The sequence below is a fragment of the Ovis canadensis genome, chromosome 3 (assembly GCF_042477335.2).
Source record: "Ovis canadensis isolate MfBH-ARS-UI-01 breed Bighorn chromosome 3, ARS-UI_OviCan_v2, whole genome shotgun sequence".
Lineage (NCBI taxonomy): Eukaryota > Metazoa > Chordata > Mammalia > Artiodactyla > Bovidae > Ovis > Ovis canadensis.
In genome coordinates, this window is record NC_091247.1 from 193,510,372 (window position 1) to 193,530,810 (window position 20,439).

A 20,439-nucleotide genomic window follows, 5' to 3' on the forward strand; every position below is an offset into this window, starting at 1 on the left:
AAACAGAACCAATAGTAGACATATGAATGTGTATGTATATCAACACATACACACACACACACACACACACATATGAATGACAAAAGAGGCTTACTATAAGGAATCGGCTCATGCAAGTTAGGGAAGTTGAAAAGTCCCAAGGTGTGCCCTCTGCAAGCTGCGACCCAGAAGAGACAACAGAGCAGTTCAAGTCCAAGTCCAGCGGCCTGAGGATCAGGAGAACTGATGATGTAAGTTCCAGTCTGAGTCCAGAGGTAGGAGAAAACCAATGTCCTAGCTCAAAGACAGGCAGGCAGAGAGAGCAAATTCTCCCTTCCTCAGTTTTCTGTTCTATTCCCATTTCAAAGGATTGGAGGCCAACCCACACTAGGCAGGGGCCATCTGCCTTACTCGCCTTACTCAGTCTACTGATCCCAATGTTAATCTCATCTGGAAGCACCCTCACAGGCACACCCAGGATAATGCTGAACCAAATATCTGGGTACCCTGTGGCCAAGTCAAGTCAACACATAAAATGAACCATAATAGTAGCTTAATTTCTAAGTCAGAAACTTTCCACTTTATATATTTAGGCTCTAAATCCCATCAAGTCAAATGGATTTGAGGAAGCATTCCAATTTTTAAACTTGTCATTATTATTGGCTTCAGTTCTAAAACATTGTAAATTCACCACATACTATCATTTTTAAAACCTCAAGAGCTTTATCATAGATGATTCTGCTTCAAGAGAAAAGGTAATGAGCCAGCTATACTATTTAGATAATATACCTGTGACCCAAGGAAAGGTAGGTCACCAAGTCAAAATAAGGCCCTAGGAAAGAAATGAACATAACTGGTATTGTTAATGAGGACCCTGAATCCTCTGATTTGTAATCGGAAGTAAAAGCTAAGTCACCTTTTAGAATTGATTACACTCCTCAGCATGGCATCCTAAAGATGTGTTATTACTTCAATGATGCCTTAGGAAAAAATATCAGAATAAATTATGTAATATATAGGGGTGCCCTGGTAGCTCACACAGTAAAGAATTTGCCTGCAATGCAGGAGACCCAGGTTTGATTCCTGGGTCAGGAAGATCCCCTCGAGAAGGGAATGGCTACCCACTCAAGTACTCTGGCCTGGAGAATATATAACAAGCAATTAACAGTGAGTATCCTTTTTCTGGGGTAGGTAAGAAGGCAAGTTTCAAGGACTTTGAGCAGTATATTAAATATATATATACACATATGCATTTATAATGAAATCTATATGTATACATATATATATACAAACACACACACACACACATATATATATATATATATATATACTGAGAGAGAGAGAAAGTATACCAAGAAATGGCAGCATGTACAAATATATAAGATTTCAAGTTTTCTCTGATGCTTCCCCTGTGTGAAGCTCTTTTCTCTTCAGGATGATTCTATACTTTAGTAGTTTAGGCTGAGAAATAATTTTTTCCCACTTAAATTTTTATGTTTAGTTCAAAGCATTCCATTGGCATGGGTAATGGTATAGCACACAGCTTCTCCCAGAACTTCACTCCAGCTGCATGGAAAGAAAGGAACTCATGAATCCTTTTCTAGGCTCCCAGTGCCCTAGGAGGCAGTCATAGAGTTTTTATGAAAAGCCAGAGCAGAGGAATCCAGATCTCACCACGCCAAAGAGGAAGCTGAATATTTATTTTAAATCTCATTTTAGCCTGCTCCAAATGTGGATGCCATTGCTTGGGGCCAGTCCTATGGTCTATGTACTTAGAATACACAGTTCCACTCAAAGGAGTTTCTTCCAAGGCACCAGAACACAGGTTTAATTTTGGCCTAAGTCCCAGGAATCTTTCAGGGAGGAGGCAGGTGGTCAGCCTCCCAAGAGACAGGAGTGTGTAGAGGGTAAGAGTTCGAGCTCTGGAGCCAGACCACTTATGTCTGAACCCAGGTTCTAGGGTTTATGGTTTGGAGATGTGGGAAGGGTACGTAACTGCTCAAGCCTTGGTTCCTTTGTCTGTGGGTGGTGGTGGTTTAGTTGCTAAGTCGTGTCTGACTCTTGGGACCCCATGGACTGAAGCCCACCAGGCTCCTCTGTCCATGGGATTTCCCTGGCAAGAACACTGGAGTGGGTTGCCATTACCTTTTCCAGGGTACTTTGTAAAACAGGGCAACTAATGATGCTTAACTGATTGGGGAGCTGTGAAGATTAAACAATAAGCACATACAAAGTGCTTAGAATAGGACCTGGCATGCAGTAAGTGGCCAATAAATGCTATAGAGGAGGCTGCTTCTGACCTGAGCTCCCCAGAATTAACCTAGGACACCACACCCTCATGGAATGTGCGGCATCTGTGGTCACCTGCCATGTGGCCTCTGTAGAGTATAGATGGTGTCTTCTCATTTCCAATTCTGCCTATTTTTCACACCAGGACATCATAACTCCTGAAACAGACTGACCGAAAATAATCTAACAAAACCTAGAAATTTAACCAGCGGGACTGACCAGGTGGCTCAGTGATAAAGAATCCACCTGGCAATGCAGGAGACCTGGGTTCAATCCCTGGGTCGGAATGATCCCCTGGAGGAGGGCATGGCTACCCACTCCAGCATTTTTGCCTGGAGAACCCCATGGACAGAGGAGCCTGGCGGGCTACAGTCTATGGGTCGCAGAGTCGGACACGATTGAGTGACGAAGCAAGAGCAAGAGAAATTTAACCAGTACAACAGCAAAAGCATTGTACTGATACTGAGCAAACGTAGCAAACGTTAAATATAATCTTGTCAAGTGGAAATAAAGACAGGAAAAGTTTGAAAAAGATCTTTTAGCAACTAATAGATTCCAATGAGCTCGATTTCTTTAAATCAGACCAGTGTTTCTTGGCTTTCTTCCTTTTAGTGTGTGTGTGTGTGTGTGTGTGTGTGTGTGTGTGTGTGTGTTGAAACCTATGCTTCTTTTTGGATAAATATAAAAACTGTTTGGTTTCTTTTAATACTGATTGTAACTTGAAATTTTTTTTTAAAGTGACCAAAAAAAGTTCTAAACAATATTAATTTAGGAACATGCTTTTTCAACACTGTAAATCAACTATACTTAAGTGAAAAAAAATTTTTTTTTAAATATAACATGTACTTTTTCCAATTACATATGCACTCCATTCCTTGGAAACTCTGAGTGGAAGCCCTACTCCCTTCCTGAGAATCACTGATTGACCCAGAAACAGTACCCCACAGCCCCACAGTTTAGACCAGGCTGGCAGTTGCTGTAACTACATTTGTTAAGATGATTCTGCTGTTGGAAAGGTTAATTTTTGTTTAGCCTCTGCAACTGACTGACTGCCTTCAATCCTACATAACTCAGTTGTCCTCAGAATTTGCACATTTGGGAAGCAGACAATGAAAGACTTACTACCTCCACCCATAAAGTGCCCCCCAGATATCTCACCAATCCCCTCATAATTCCATGATGCCATTGGGAAGGGGAGGGTAGACCAGGAAGTGGGAGGACCTAGTGAGGTCAGCAGGGGTGTCAGCAGAGGAGGATGACAAGGAAAAGCAAAGCTCAAAGTCTAGAAAAAAATCAAGGCACCTCATGTTATTGAAGAGACTGTCAAAGGAGAACAAGGACAACAAGGACAGAGATCCAGGTAACAGAACTGGCGTAAAATACAGACAACCTCAGGAATAAGGCCAAAGCCTAGCTGGGAAGCTCAAAGAAGAATAACCGAGGTCCTCAACAATGCATTCCTCCATACCTGTCCATATCCACCTTCACGTTTTTCTTCTAACACCAGGAAATAACCAAGTATTATTACAATCAAGCCCCCTGCCCATGACACGTATCCCACCCTTACTCTCCGAAAGCAGCAGCCAACCTTTTAAGTTCTGAAACTGTCCCCCAGTACTGACTGTGCCCTCTTCTGTATTTGGAGAGTGGGTGCAGAAACTAAGCTGGCCTCTGCCTCCTCCCTCACTTTCTCACTCAGACACAGATGAAGTCGAGTCTAGGCCCACTGTTACCACCTCGTCTCCCTCCGTCCATTTCTCAACCCAGGGCAAAGCTACTCATTCTGTTCTCGTGAAAGCCAACCAATAACATTTATGCTGTGCCAAGTGCACTGGAAGTTTTGTTTTGTTTGCTTGTTTTCATCATGTTGAGCATTCAATATACTTTGAGTTAACCAGAAGAATGCCTAATAAACGAAATCACTACCTGAGTATGTGCTCACAGGATAAAAGCCAAGTTCCCTAACAGGGGTGGAAGGCTTTCCATGATCTTAGTGACCCTGTTTACCACTTCATGCTTGATCTCCACCCCACACCTGGCTGTTTCTCACCTGGGAGTCCTTGCTCACGTGTCCCATCTGCTCATAAGGTCCTCTCCCCCAGTCACTCCCTCCTTTTCAGCTAACTTCCACATCCCACTAAATACTGAGATCAGACGGAATCTCCTCTGGGAGGCTTCTCCTGATACCCCCTCCCAGATCTCCACCCCAGCGGCACAGGTACCTCCTTCCGTTCTCCCACAATATTAGTTTTAAGTTCTGCTGCTACAGTTACCATTCTGTCCTTTAAAAGGCTGTTTATGTCCATTTCACCAAATAGGTTCTAAATTCCCTCAAGACAGGAACCATCCTGGACACCGACATGGAAGGGACTGTCATGGCATCTGTCCTTCTGCCATCAAAAGGAGTCTTGTCAGCCGAGCTGATGAGGGGATGGGATATTCTGGGAGCAAGGCACTGGCTCCTGTAGCTTTCAATTCCTTTCTTCTCTCTTCCCACACTGCTGACTCTAACTTGGGTCCTTCTGTTACCATGGTAACCAACAGTCCCAGAACACAGACTTCTGGCAGTTGGACTTTTAGCTACTGAGACTCAGGACCTGAAGGATTTTTCATGTCCCCAGTTTATGGCTCAGGAGTTGGCAGCACCCCTCTCACGTGGGCAGCCACCAAGGCAGAACATTACAGAGACTACAACAGGTGCATGCATGTGTGCCTGTGTATTCCTACCCTCTCCCCGTGTTTCTATGGGACATCATAGAAAAAGTGCCATCAGAGGGTGGAAGGACACGCATCTAAATGGCTATAACCTTTCTGGGAAGCAACTTGGTATCAACTATTAGGAGCCTTTAATACATTTGTGGCCTTTGATCGATTAAACCCACCTATAAAAACATAAAGAGAGACACAAAGATTTATTAACAAGGGGTTTTACTGCAGATGTGTCTATTAAAGACAATAACTAAGTCATTAATAAGAAAGTGGTTAAAAAAGACAGAATAGCCATATACATGTTTAATGTAGGTTGTGCCATCAGTTCAGTCAGTTCAGTTGCCCAGTTGTGTCCGACTCTTGGCAACCCCGTGGACTGCAGCACGCCAGGCATCCCTGTGCATCACCAATTCCCAGAGCTTCCTCAAATTCATGTCTATCAAGTCGGTGATGCCATCCAATCATCCCATCCTCTGTCGTCCCCTTCTCCTCCTGCCTTCAATTTTTCCCAGCATCAGGGTGAGTCAGTTTTCCAGTGAGTCAGTTCTTTGCATCATGTGGCCAAAGTATTGGAGCTTCAGCATGAGTCCTTCCAATGAATATTCAGGACTGATTTCCTTTAGGACAGACTGGTTTGATCCACTTGCAGTCCAGTCTGCCCGCAGTGCAGGAGACCTGGGTTCAATCCCTGGGTTGGGAAGATTCCCTGGAAAGGGGAAAGGCTACCCACTTCAGTATTCTGGCCTGGAAAATTCCATGGACTGTATAGTCCTCGGGGCCACAAAGAGTCAGACAGGACTGAACTACTTTCACGTTGTGCCATAAAACATAATCATCTCAGTTTCAACTGATGTGACTTTCATATCTACATATACACATGATGGTACATAGAATATACACACATATATATATTGTTGTATACACATAAGTACATATAAATAAAAAGAAAAGATTATAAGGAAATCCACCAAAGTGTTTTCATGATGATTATCATTATCTCTGGACAGGGGAATCACAAGCATATTTATTTTCAACTTCACACTTTTTTATATTTTTCAAATTTCACAGCATGATCATTTTTCTTTTATGATACAAGTTTTTTCAACTGTAGTCATAGATGATAGGAGGCATCCAGTGAAGATGCTTAGCGGAGAGGGTTGTATAGAGCAGGTTTTTAAAGGGAGAGGGCTGCCTCTTTTGTTCTTCATTGGAGATTGTAAAACAGATGAACTTCTCTCAGAGTGGGATAGTTCCAAATAGAAAAAAGAACGGATCATGTTATTGGGTAAGTACCATATTGCCCTCCTCTGCTCCCCAGTCCCACTTAGATTTTCTCTTTTGAAGATCCCTGGGATGAGGGAGACCTGAGATTTGAGCCTCCGAACTCCATGGTGCACTCATTCTCCAGCAGCTCTGAATCAAACCTGAGTCTCTCTGTGGGCTACTTCCCCTGTGAGGACACCCTCTCCTGCGAAGACTCGTCTTCTGAAGGTCCTTCAGTCCACTTTGTCCCTCCTATCCAAGGGTCATGGTGGACTGAAAACACAGGGAGGCGCCTGGCGAGACGAGACCAAATACAGGATGGCCCAGAGCAGTTCTGCAAACTCAGCATCACCCTGGCCTGGGATGTTGACGTGGCCTCTAACAATTCAGACTCGACCGCTAACTGTGACCTAAGTGGAGACAACAAAGACAAGCACCCCAAAGAGAAGACACAGATGACTCTCAGCAAACTGGATGGTCTTGTGCAAAAGCTTGAGAAATTTCTAGAGAACCAGAAAGATGACAAAGATGATGACTCTGTCTTCCCTGAATCTGCTCAGGAGGAAGACTCCCAGCTGCCTAGCAGCTCCCTTCCAGGTATGGCTCAGGCTAGTCATCAAGAATATGGTAGCTGTCAAGACTTGGCCAAGCTCAACCCACTAGAAAATGAAGATGTCAACCAGTTTCCAGAGATTCTTCCAAGGCTTCAGAACCAGGAGCTTGCTAAGGTGAGCAGAGAAGTGCCTCACAGGCAAGCACAGGATGGGCCTGGTGGAGGGTCCAGGTGGGAACGCATGGAGCATTACTCCCCACTATAGAAGGGAGAGCAGAGGGGAAGGCAAAATACTGAGGGGCCCTGAGACAGAGAAGAGGGTAGCAATGTAAAGACAACAATTATGACCAAAATATGAGTGTGTGTGTGTGTGTGTGTGAATATTAATGAGTACTGAAACTGAGCACATATAGCTGGGTTGTGTGTTAGTCATTCAGTCACGTCTGACTCTTTGTGACTCCCATGGACTGTAGCCTGCCAGGCTCCTCTGTCCATGGGATTTTTCAGGTAAGAATACTGGAGTAGTGGGTAGCCATTCCCTTCAACAGGGGATCTTCCTGATCTAGGGATCAAAGCCAGGTCTCCTGCACTACAGGCAGATTCTTTACCATCTGATCCACCAGGGAAGCCAGTTGAAGGATCTGAGCTCCCTAAATGGACATATACTGGCCCCACTGTCGTCCAGGTTACACATATCTAACATTTGTCTTCTTGGCAGACAATAAGCGAGGCAACTGGCAGCCAAGGGACAGATATTGCAGAGATCTCCTCAGTCTTATCAGGTCCACCAGAGAAGGAGGACACTCACTCCAGCACAGCCCTCTCGTGTCTGAAGTTCGGGTGGGTCTTCCGCTGGCTAAGGCCCCAAGTCCGCTCTTCACTTTTGGGGAGAGAGGACCCCAAGGAGGCCACTGAGCACCCCCGTGAACTGGTACAAAAGAAAAGATTCTCTCGCAGAAGCAAGAGAGTCCAACCTCAAGAATCCTTCGAATTAGGATACCCCATACCACCAGATTTTTAAACTTTTTGATAGTCCCTATTCTACAATCCCCACAAGTTGTTTTCCCCAGTAAACAAAATATATATTCTTTTAAAGAATTTATTTATTTATTTATTTATGGCTGCCCTGAGTCTTCATTGCTTTACACAGGCTTTTTGTAGTTGTGGTGAGTGGGGGCTTTTCACTGCGGTGGCTTCTCTTATTTCAGAGCATGGGCTCTAGGGAACACAGGCTTCAGTAATTGCTGCATGTAGGCTCAGTAGTTGTGGTTCATGGAGTCTAAGGGCACAGTCTCAATAGCTTAGTTGCCCAGCAGTATGTGGGATCTTCCCAGGCCAGGGATCGAACCAATGTCCCTTGTATTGCAAGGTGGACTCTTAACCACTAGGCTACCAAGGAAGCCTCCAGCTGACTTATTATTTAAGAAATAAAGCCATGTAAACACATGACTATAAAGGGTCATGGCAAGTAAGAGTATGCACATGGTCCATTCAGTTCAGTTCGATCGCTCAGTTGTGTCCGACTCTTTGTGACCCCATGAATCTCAGCACTCCAGGCCTCCCTGTCCATCACCAACTCCCGGAGTTCACTCAGACTCACGTCCATCGAGTCAGTGATGCCATACAGCCATCTCATCCTCTGTCATCCCTTCTCCTGCCTCCAGTCCCTCCCAGCATCGGAGTCTTTTCCAATGAGTCAACTCTTCGCATGAGCTGGCCAAAGTACTGGAGCTTCAGCTTTACCATCATTCCTTCCAAAGAAATCCCAGAGTTGATCTCCTTCAGAATGGACTGGCTGGATCTCCTTGCAGTCCAAGGGACCCTCAAGAGTCTTCTCCAACACCACAGTTCAAATGCATCAATTCTTCGGCGCTCAGCCTTCTTCACAGTCCAACTCTCATATCTATACATGACCACAGGAAAAACCATAGCCTTGACTAAACGGACCTTGAATACTAAATAACCAATTCAACACGGGTAGGTTGATTTTAAAAGGTTTCACATATGAGATTCTTTGATTCACAAATATGGTTAGTCTAAAATGGAGGACTTTACAAATTGGCATGGAGTTAAAGTGTGCAACCCTGGCAGGTTATACATGACTGACACAGGCAAGGATGTTGTCCCAGGAAAGAAAGTACCATGGGAATGAAGAAATCAAAGAATAGTGCATTTTTAGCAATCTATGTCCATGGTTACACCCTGAGTCTCTGCACAGCCGACTCCTCACTTTATCTACCTCTGAGAAAATTTCCCAATTCAACTAGCTCATGTGAATGCCCTCCTTCACCTTCAGCTGCTTCCTGATTTCACCAAGACTTTGAGTTCATTACCCCATGAATTTCATTCACTTCCTTCCAGGAGCAGACTTTGCCCCTCCTTCTCAAGCCATGGCACATCCACCACATCCACGGGCACTGACAATGACTGCCCTTTTCTTTTCCCAGATCTTTTAATCTACACTCTCCAAATTCCCCAATAGAACAACAGTCTTCCTTCTCTCACAAGAGCCAACACACAAACACAGAATTACCTTCTCCACCTTCTGGAGAATTCCCGCAATGCCTTCTCAAGTCCCCCATTGCCTGAGGCACTCATCCTTAAAGACACTGCTCCAGGGTTGCTAAGAGGCCAAAAGTGATTCTTGCAGTTGACATCATCAACTTTACTTAAGCTGTCCCTCAGTCCCCACCTTCACACCATGGCTTGTATGTTTCAGCTCTCTTGATATGACTATTTTAGACTCTGACCTCTTGAAGACAAGCACCAGGTTTTGTTTTTTACTGCAAGATCTTAACAGAGTCTGCTATAGAGTGCTCTATCTCTATATAATCATTTTAAGATTTGAATATATTCTATTTCTCTTTTTTTTCCTACATATTTGTTTTTTTTTAATGAAACACAATAGCTTAGACTTCCTATTCCTTAAGTCAAAAAAGTTACTGGTTAGCAGGATCAAGAATAGGAAAGCAGGGTTGGGGGTGACAGGAAGAAGAGGAAATGGCTATCTGCAGAAGGTCAGGGGAGGTGGTGACCTACAGACCGGAAAAACTAAGGCCAGAAGAATTTAGCAACTATTATTAATTTGACGGAGAAGGCAATAGCACCCCACTCCGTACTCTTGCCTGGAACATCCCATGGATGGAGGAGCCTGGTAGGCTGCAGTTCATGGGGTCGCTAAGTCAGACACAACTGAGTGACTTCACTTTCACTTTTCACTTTCATGCATTGGAAATGGAAATGGCAACCCACTCCAGTGTTTTTGCCTGGAAGATCCCAGGGACGGGAGAGCCTGGTGGGCTGCCATCTATGGGGTTGCAGAGTCGGACACGACTGAAGTGACTTAGCACCATTAATTTGAAAATTTAATTCAACAAATATATATGGAGCCTTATTGTTGCTTTAGATGAGACACTAGAATACACCTAAAAGAAAGATGACAGCTCCTACCATCATGGAACTTGTAACCACTCTTACTGTCTGTTCAATTCTTTATTAAATAAGTCAACCTCTGAGGAAAACTCACCCCAAGTGAACTACTATAAGATTGCCCACATTAAAAAGAAGCCCTGTTCATTCGGAAGATTTCCAACATATTAGTGTTTATTTCCAACATATTAGTGTTTATTCTAATAATTAGTGTTGTATAAACCTGTTTGACAAGTATGAACTCACCTCTATGACTCAATGTACTTTACAAGCCTTTATAATAAATATTCTTTATAAAAATTATAATTACAAATATTCTTTGAGATTGTTCTGCTACATCTTAGAAAGTGAGTCAAAGTGTTTAAAAACAGGAAATATTTCAGTACCTCCTCATTTATTATGGTGTCAAATATGCTACGAAGCTCTTAGTTGCATGCCAAACCAGGACCAGGTTCTCTGCTCTGTGTTGTATCCAATGGACTGGGGCTGGAGGAGACTAACACAAGGCAAGAGAACTGAGAGCAAATTTGGCATGGTCATGGAGCGACTCCAGCTCTGCAGAAACCTCAAGACTCTAGGAGAATGACTGTGCTTGCCAGGCAATGTGCTAATCTAATTTCTTCAAGTGAACTTCTCAGTTTTGTGATAAAGCTCAGATGCTTGAATTAGCAAGGTTTTGCCTTATTCATATTCTAGACTCTGTAACAACACAGTAATACAATCCAGCACGCAGGGTAAGAAATTATCAAACAAATGTAAGGAGTATTCAGCGGTCTCCAAACACAGAATTAGGATTGGTTAAAGTAAATTTCACAGACCACCTCATGCCACACCAATTTCTCACTCAGCAAGATCTCAACAAGAGAAAAAAGTATGTGATCATACCATACCAGCAAAATAGGGGCAAATCACTTTTCCAAACTTCAAGAACATAACATGAAAATGCTCAAAGGGAGCAAGGGGTCCAAGGTCTACCTGATCACAACAATAATGTACAAAATCCTCTTACAAAACAATGAAAAGAAAAACAAAGCAAATTATAACTGAATTAATAGAGTTCTGGTAATGACCCCAGTATTCAAGAATAGTTTTGTCTAGGCAGGAGGGATAGTTAACAAGCTTCAAAAATAGGTCTTTTCATCATGAACTGCAAACAAGAGAACTGATACTGCATTCAGGGTACTTGCTAATCTCAAGACGGCCGGGGCGGGGGGGGGGGGGGCGGTGGTGGGGAGCAGGGGTTTCAATTGCAATGTCCAGAGTCAATCTTTTCCTGCCTCCTCTCACTACCTCAACAAAGAGAACAACACTTTGCTTTCAAAAGTGAAATGAGATCCTCATCAGATAACACCAAGTCACTGAGTGAGCTGGTCATGAGCAGGGGAGGTATAATGCTTTAGGATAATTCTTGAAAGAATTCTAAGTCTAGATCAAGGAATCCCCCCTCCTAAGCAATTCTGTTTACTATCTACCTTTCACAGGAATTTCATGGTTGAGATGCCCATTTGATTTCAACTAATGTGCCTTTAAAGAACTATTTATAAAGCATATTTTCAGATAGGAAGGCAGACATGAAATATCTTTTCAGATTGTGGCTGTTGAATGAAAATTCATCTCATTATGGTGCACGGGGATGACCCAGAGGGATGTTGTAGGGAGGGAGGTGGGAGGGGGGTTCATGTTTGGGATCACATGTACACCCGTGGTGGATTCATGTCAATGTATGGCAAAACCAATACAGTATTGTAAAGTAAAATAAAGTAAAAATAAAAATTAAAATAAAATTAAAATAAAATAAAAAGAACTCAAAAAAAAAAAGAAAATTCATATCATTATTAATTGAATGCTCTCAGTCTAGAAGGAAATCAGAAAGGTGATTTGTTTTGCTGTTCTTCATCTGCACCAACAAAGATTTATTACTTTAAGGACAAATCCCCCAAACTAAAAGACACACTTCTCTCTCTCTCTCTTTTCTAGAACTTTCTTCCTATACATCCACTCAGAAAATAAAACACTTCTGACACTGAAAGTAATAATATGTGTTTGGACAGTTGTTTCTGAGTTTCACTTTTGTCGGCTCCTCTGCCACCTGTCTTTGGGGTCTAGATTTTTTCCAAACAGGGATGGGGGTAAAAAGGAGAAATTTTCTTTACTAAAGTAACTTTCAAAAATTCAGTTAGTGGACTTCCCTGGTGGCTCAGAGGTTAAAGCGTCTGCCTCCAATGTGGGAGACCCGGGTTCGATCCCTGGGTCGGGAAGATCCCCTGGAGAAGGAAATGGCAACCCACTCCAGTATTCTTGCCTGGAGAATACCATGGACTGAGGAGCCTGGTGGGCTGCAGTCCATGGGGTCACAAAGACTCGAACACGACTCAGTGACTTTACTTACTTACTTACTTACCATATTGCAACCACCAACCTGGTAACTGATTCGCATAAAGATTCAAGATGAATGTTAAAAACACTGGATGAATGACTTGAGTATCAGGGAACAAAATATACATATGGTCCTGAAGGATTACCTGATAGATAACTTATTAAGGGGATTAGGTACTTGTACAATGAGAGGTCCAGTGAACACCAACTTAATCCAGTGATTAAATCCAGCCTAACCACTATCACATACTTTCTAAAGAGAAGAAGTGTATTCTTCCTAGCACTGTTGAATCTTAATCTAATCATTAGGAAACCAACAGTCAGATGAACCCTTATTGAAAGATATACTTTGAAACAAATGTTTTAGACTTTTCAAACATGTTAACGTCATGAAATGCAAAACAAGAAAAAACAAAAGAGGGAGGGAGACAAGATAATTCAAAAAGACAAAAAGAGATCTGACAACCAATTGCTATTTACCATCCTTATTGAATCCTCCAAATCTATGAAACTATGATAAAAGATATTTTTTAATCATTGGAAAAATCTGAATGGGGGCTGTATATTAAACACTTTCAAGCAGTTCAGGAAAAAAAATATAAAATAGAGAACGTTAAAACAAAGATGGGAAAAAAACATTAAAAAAAAAATCCAGTAAGTAGGGAATCCAGATCTCTGTTACTAAAGTATCATATTTGCTGTGCCTGTGTGATGTGTTAGTTGCTCAGTGGTGTCTGACTCTTTGCAACCCCATGGATTGTAGAACACCAGGATCCTCAGTCCATGGGATTCTCCAGGCAACAATACTGGAGTGGGTTTCCATTTCCTTCTCCAAAGGATCTTCCTGACCCAGGGATTGAACCCCAGGTCTCCTGCATTACAGGCAGATTCTTTACCATCTGAGTTATCAGTGATAGTAACATCTTCAGTTCAGTTCACTTCAGTCACTCAGTCGTGTCCGACTCTTTGCGACCCCATGAAACACAGCATGCCAGGCCTCCCTGTCTATCACCAACTCCCGGAGTTTACTCAGACTCACGTCCATCAAGTCCGTGATGCCATCCAGCCATCGCATCCTGGGTCGTCACCTTCTCCTCCTGCCCCCAATACCTCCCAGCATCAGAGTCTTTTCCAATGAGTCAACTCTTCGCATGAGGTGGTCAAAGTACTGGAGTTTCAGCTTCAGCATCATTCCTTCCAAAGAAATCCCAGGGCTGATCTCCTTCAGAATGGACTGGTTGGATCTCCTTGCAGTCCAAGGGACTCTCAAGAGTCTTCTCCAACACCACAGCTCAAAAGCATCAATTCTTTGGCACTCAGCTTTCTTCACAGTCCAACCCTCACATCCAGACATGACCACTGGAAAAACCATAGCCTTGACTAGATGGACCTTTGTTGGCAAAGTAATGTCTCTGCTTTGCAATATGCTATCTAGGTTGGTCATCTTTTCTTCCAAGGAGTAAGCGTCTTTTAATTTCATGGCTGCAGTCACCATCTGCAGTGATTTTGGAGCCCCAAAAAATAAAGTCTGACACTGTTTCCACTGTTTCCCCATCTATTTCCCATGAAGTGATGGGACCAGATGCCATGATCTTCATTTTCTGAATGTTGAGCTTTAAGCCATCTTTTTCACTCTCCTCTTTTGCTTTCATCAAGAGGCTTTTTAGTTCCTCTTCACTTTCTGCCATAAGGGTGGTGTCATCTGCATATCTGAGGTGATTGATATTTCTCCGGGCAATCTTGATTCCAGCCTGTGCTTCTTCCAGCCCACCGTTTCTCATGATGTACTCTGCATAGAAGTTAAATAAGCAGGGTGACAATATACAGCCTTGACGTACTCCTTTTCCTATTTGGAACCAGTCTGTTGTTCCATGTCCAGTTCTAACTGTTGCTTCCTGACCTGCATATAGGTTTCTCAAGAGGCAGGTCAGGTGGTCTGATATTCTCATTTCTTTCAGAATTTTCTAGTTTATTGTGATCCACACAGTCAAAGGCTTTGGCATAGTCAATAAAGCAGAAATAGATGTTTTTCTGGAACTCTCTTGCTTTTTCCATGATCCAGCAGATGTTGGCAATTTGATCTCTGGTTCTTCTGCCTTTTCTAAAACCAGCTTGAACAACTTAAAGATGTACATATTTAAATCATTGGTAATTTTCACTCTAAACAAAACTTAGGTATTAGTCTGATTTCTCAAGTGATATAAACTGGGTAATTCTTTAATGTGGATTCATTCATCTGGACACCTGCCTTTGAATTCACTACTAGCCACAAGGAATTTACAGTCTCATAGGTTAATACATATTCATCCCCTAAGTCCCTCTAACTGTAAAAAAACAAACTGGAACAGTTGAAGAAGATTAGCATCTAGGCATTTTTCAAAAACATTTCAAATTTCAGGAGTTTATTTAGCTTTTGTAAGAATGATGTTTGTCTAATGGAGACCCAGGCTTTCTGCCTTCAAATTATCACAAATTTTGGACTTCTCTGGCAGTCCAGTGGTTAAGACTTCGCCTTCCAAAGCTGGGGGAGTGCATTCTATCCCTGGCTGGTGAGCTAAGATCCCACATGCCTCATGGCCAAAAGACTAACATAAAGCAGAAGCAATATTGTAACAAATTCAATGAAGATTTTAAGAAATGGTCCACATCAAAAAACTCTTTTAAAAATTATCATAAGTTTTATGATCTGGATAGCTCATGTTTACTCCTCAAAGAACTTCTTGAGCATTTTCCATGTTTCTCACAGATCAAGAAGAGCTTGCCACTTATAATACTATAATAACAATTCTTATATATGCTGTGATGTTTCATTTTGACTGGAGCTATATTCTTCTGCTTCTTCCAGTGTAAGAAGCAACATAAGCCTAAAGTCACCATATAATGCACTGAACATCCTGAGGGACTATAGAGAGCAAAAGAGAGGGCTACCATAGTCTTTCTTAATTAACCTTTATGGAACATACTTTTCATATGATTAAAGCTTTAGATGTTCTCTTAAACAAACACACACATTCATATATACTAAACACTTTGCAAACAACTGAGAAAGTTCAGAGACTCCCTAAACCCTACACATTCAGGTTCACAACCAAGTTCTTAAATAAAACTTGCAGGCTTCAAGTCCCAGGTCCACCACTTATTTGTGGTAGATCCTAGGAAAGTTACTTAAATTCTCTGGGTTTTCCATTTGATCTATAAAATGTGATACTAACAGTACTCATCTCAAAGTGCTACAGTAAGGATTAAATAAAAGTGCCTGACACCTAGTAAATGTTGACAAATTTTAGCAGCTGCTCTTGCTGTCTTATATTTCCTTTGTTTTAAAACTGTGCATGGCTCCTAATGACTACAGCATTAAGTCCAAGCACACTGCCATTACGTTTCTTTCCACCAGATTATGATGTGCTCTCCCAGTCTCGGTTAACAATGCTCCTCCCTCACCCCTGCGTTCCCTGCCCTACTTATCCCTGCTCCCTGTACTTTCCTGCCTCAGTGCCTTTGTTCACACGGTTCCCTCCCCTTGGAACCGCTCTAACCATGCTCTTCCTTCAGTCTACCCTGCTACCTACCTACTCCCAAATGTACCCTTTAAGGCTCACATTAAATCCAAGCTCTTCTATGGAACTGAGCAGGTTGAAAATAAGTCTCACCTTCTTTTGTGCTACCATCACTACCTGCAGTAAGTGTACAATTTATCCTGTTTTACAGAAATGTGCTTCTACGTTTTTCATCCCACTAGACAAAAGTCCCTGCGTTCTACTTATCTTTTTCATGCATCAAAGCCCCTGGCCAAGTTTCTAATATATAGTAGCTCCACGATAAATATTTGGAATATTTGAAATGGCTAATCTGCAGGAAATAATTGAAACAGATAATATCTGAAATTGAATGTAACTTCTGCACACATAAAATTTCACTTGCTTCTACTTTAATCAAGTCTAGTCCATGGATGTTTATATTGGGGGCTGTGGAGTGTGGCCAAGTGTAGGTTGTTTCCTGAGTGGAAAAGCTCAGTTCTGTACAACAGACAAAGCTACTTAACAAAAAGGCAGCCACAGCTTTTTACTTGCCTTAGTAGAAACTGAGGTCTAGCCTCTCCTTTTTGCTTTAAAGACATTTCAAAGCTTCCTATTTTCTCTAGATCAGGGGCTCTCAACCTCTAGCCTGAGGACTGGTACCTCTCTTCAGATCAGCAGAAGCATTAGATTAGAAATAAAGTGCACAATAAAAGTAATACACTTGAATCATCCTCAAACCACCCCTCACCCCAACCCCTGCTCCCTGGAAAAGTTCTCTTTCACCAAATCAGTCCCTGGTTCGAGAAAGTTGGGGACCACTGTTCTACATAATATTTAGATGCACTGACTCATTCAAATATGTCTACTGAACATTAACATGTGAGTCTACTTAGGGAGAGACTGGTATCTTGCCAGACATAGCACAGGGGCTGTAATTTGAGCTAGGGCTGAAAGGAAGAGCTGGGTGAAGGAGCAGACAACATTATGCAACGACTGTAAATCCTAAAAGGCATGGCTGGGTTCCAGGGATGGGTCCAGTTTAGCTTGAGCATGGGTGCAATGGTAAGAGTCTGAAGTCTGAGGTAGAGGGATGGAGCCAGGTTACTAAGGAGCTTTGAACTGGTTCTTAGGGGAGAACGGAGTTCTTGAAGCAAGAGACTGACATGATCAAATCCATGACCTAGAGAGAGGTTTCTAATAACAGCAGTGTGGGAGTGAGGTTAAAGTGGAGAGAAGTTGGTGTCAGGAATATTAGAGAAAAAAATGCTGCCAGCCTAGCTCCATGGTGAGATGGAAGAAGTCCAATGCAGTTCCAGCTCTTTTTAGTAGTTTTCTCAAAATGGTTGGTGGTACTCCTGTTCCATCCTCAGGCCCAGCTATGATGCCCTCCATGCTACACCAGATCCAAGACACTACTCTCTCTGATGGTTAATAAGCATTTACATGAGTTAATGGACAGGAAATTATCTAAGCTGAAATGATGCATTAGATTCCTATTGTGCCCTCAGGCACCCAGGCACCATGGAACATATTTCTCCTGGCTCTTTCATTTGTTTATTATTCATTCACTTACTGAGGTGCCACTATGTGTTGGCATTACCCTTCATGCCAGGAACAGGAGGATACACAAGACGTTGTTCCTATTCTACAGGATGTTCAAAGTGCATCAGAAGAGTTAACTATCGTTTATATTCAACAAAAGGAGTTACTAATTAGCCTTCATTTTACTTGAAGTTGGGATGACCTGATGGGTCAGATGGTAAAGAATTTGCCAGCAATGCCGGTCAAACCTAGGTTTGACCCTTGAGTCGGGACTATCCCCTGGAGAAGGAAATGGCAACCCACTCCAGTATTCTTGCCTGGAGATTTCCATGGACAGAGGAGCATGGTGAGCATGGTCCATGGGGTAAGCAGAGTAGGACATGACTGAGCGACTAACACTTTCACTTTTTCACTTTTACATGACGCTATTTAAAAAATGTGTTCTGGATATTGGTTATAGCACCAACTTGAAATACATTTTTACCTTGAATGACTGGCTTTCTACATGAGCTATAAAGCTGAGCTGAAGGAGATTCCTGCTACAATATCTGGGATTATTTTGCTTATATTATACAGTAGATGTTTATGAATTTTCCCACTAGCTAAAATTTATTTGTAACCCCAAAACCATTATCAATGGTGCTTCTGCTGTTGTTCATGGCCATACACAGAGCAACAAAAAATTTAAGTGCCCATGTGCACAGTCCCAGCTGAGGCTTAACAAGGCAATGCTCTGCCTTCTCGTTTCAGCTCAGCTCTCCCACTAGAAATAAGTGTCCCAGGGACTTCCCTGGCAGTTCAGTGGTTGAGACTCCAAGCTTCCACTGATGGGGACACAGGTTTGATCCCTGGTCAGGGTACTAGGGTCCCACATACCACATGGTGTGGCCAAAAAAAATTAAGTAAGTGTTCCATGATCTATCCTGTGTCATGTTTCACACTCACATGCTTTTGGTTGGTGATTTCAGTGCTTAAGATGGTTCCCAAGCACTTCAGCATTTCTAAATGCAAGAAAAGCTGTGATGAGCCTGGGACAGAAAATGCACGTGTCAGATAAGTTTCATTCAAGCGTGAGTTACAGTGCTGTTCATCATGAGTTCAATGTTAATGTATCAACAACATGAAATAAGGTCTCTTGCAACAGAAACAAGGTTATGCATTGGTCAGTTGGGAAAACACTGTGACAGAAGCTCACAGGAACCTAAGCCTGTGTATCCGTTAGGAGCAATGGCTCAGTAAGCACTATTTCAGAGTTCTGGCAACTTTACAGACAGTAACTACTACAAATAACAAGAATCAGCTGGATTTTCAGTGCAAAGAACCAGCCATAACACACTGATTTTTTTTTTTTTCCAGCTCTACCTCCTGAGGATTCAGTAAGACCACAAAGTGAGGAAGCAGAAATCACTTTCTACCGAGTGAAGTCAAATATCACATAATCTCACTTATATGTTGAACCTAAAAAACAAACAAACAAAATGAAAACAGATTCAGAGATAAAGAGAATGAATGGCTGGCTGTCAGAGCAAGGAGGATGTGGAGGTGGGTGAAATAGGTGAAGGGGGTTGAGAGGTACAAACCTCCAGTTATATAACAAGTAAGTCATGGGGATGTAACACAGAGCATAAGGAATTATGGTCAATGGTGTTATAACAACCGTGGGGACAGATGGTTCCCAGACTTATCATGGTGCTGCTGCTGTTGTTCAACTGCTCAGTTGTGTCTGAGTCTTTGCAACCCCATGGACTGCAGCACACCAGGCTTCCCCGTCCTTCACTATCTCCCGGAGTTTGCCCAAGTTCATGTCCATTGATCATTTCACAATGTATGCACATGTCAAACCATCTTGTAAGTATGGCTAAAACTAATGTTATTGTATGTCAACTGTATTTCAATTTTAAAAAAAATGACAAAAAAGAAAAAAGAAACCACCTTCTGGGTATTATAACACTTCAGTAGAATTAGTTGTTTTTTTTTCTGTCCCTGAAGAGTCACTCAGACACAGTCTCTCAAAGAAGGTCAAAGTAAATGGGTATTGGAGGCATTACCGTTTTCTCTTGGGAGACGTCTTATGCTTAATGGCCTGATACTCCTTGAAGACCATTTATTTTCTGCTTTATACAATACCTGGTTTTTTGAGAACCCCAATAATCTTAGTGAAAGCTCCCTGAAAGGAGTGGTCTGTGCCAGACCTCAGCTAAGATCAATTTAGACCCTGAAGAACCAGAAAGCCCACTTTTTTAGTCAAATTATCATTCTTTAATTTATAAACAGTAAGACACTTTAAGTCCCACCAAATTATGCAAAACTTTTGAGAATGCCCCAGAATCCCACATTTCCCTTGTAAAAGCTAATCTCAAAGCATGAAACAATTTCCCAACATGAGTGTACTAAACTAAGAGGCCAGACTCTCTGCTCCAGGGATTTCATGCCTTGGATCCAGAAACATTAATGGAGAGTTCCATCCTGTCATCTTGACTCTCTCCCAAGGTTGAGGTAGTGTTTATCTGTTAAACAAAACAGTCATCCAAACAGATCTCTTGAAACGCTTCCAGGCAAGATGAGAGGCCAAGGCAAGGAAGAGGAACAGCTAATCAAAAACCAAGGGCAAGAAAAGCTGGGCCCAAAATAAATATAGTACAAAATGCCCAGAATAGCCCAGAAAGACAGCTGATGACCTTTTCTTTTAAAATCTCTTAATATCACAGTATCAAATGGCACAAGTATCCAAAGCCAAGCATAATTACTACTACGAAGGTAAGAGACTAAAATAAAGACAAA

General features: G+C 42.2%; 2 protein-coding genes across 32 annotated transcripts in view; one reads left to right on the forward strand and one right to left on the reverse strand.

The window, feature by feature from the left end:
• PPFIBP1 (PPFIA binding protein 1) overlaps positions 1-20,439 on the reverse strand; it is a 203,192-nt gene that overhangs the window by 108,725 nt on the left and 74,028 nt on the right. For 3 of the 31 annotated variants that reach the window (XM_069585504.1, XM_069585498.1, XM_069585488.1), the window contains exon 1: positions 95-206. The exons of the other annotated variants lie outside the window; for them this stretch is intronic. The gene's annotated coding sequence lies outside the window, so the exon portion shown is untranslated. Of the gene's footprint in view, positions 1-94; positions 207-20,439 lie in introns of those variants that run through there. 31 annotated transcript variants of the gene reach the window in all.
• Positions 6,366-7,814, forward strand: C3H12orf71 (chromosome 3 C12orf71 homolog). Its single transcript, XM_070292328.1, has 2 exons — positions 6,366-6,848; positions 7,512-7,814. The coding sequence occupies exons 1-2, from the start codon at positions 6,366-6,368 to the stop codon at positions 7,812-7,814; spliced, it is 786 nt and encodes a 261-aa protein (XP_070148429.1).

Bases quoted from the DNA above. Each gene is read 5' to 3' on its own strand.
- C3H12orf71 (XM_070292328.1), top strand. From the start codon at position 6,366: ATGGTGCACTCATTCTCCAGCAGCTCTGAATCAAACCTGAGTCTCTCT. The intron at 6,849-7,511 runs GCTAGTCATCAA...TCTTCTTGGCAG, and splicing joins CCCTTCCAGGTATGGCTCAG to ACAATAAGCGAGGCAACTGG.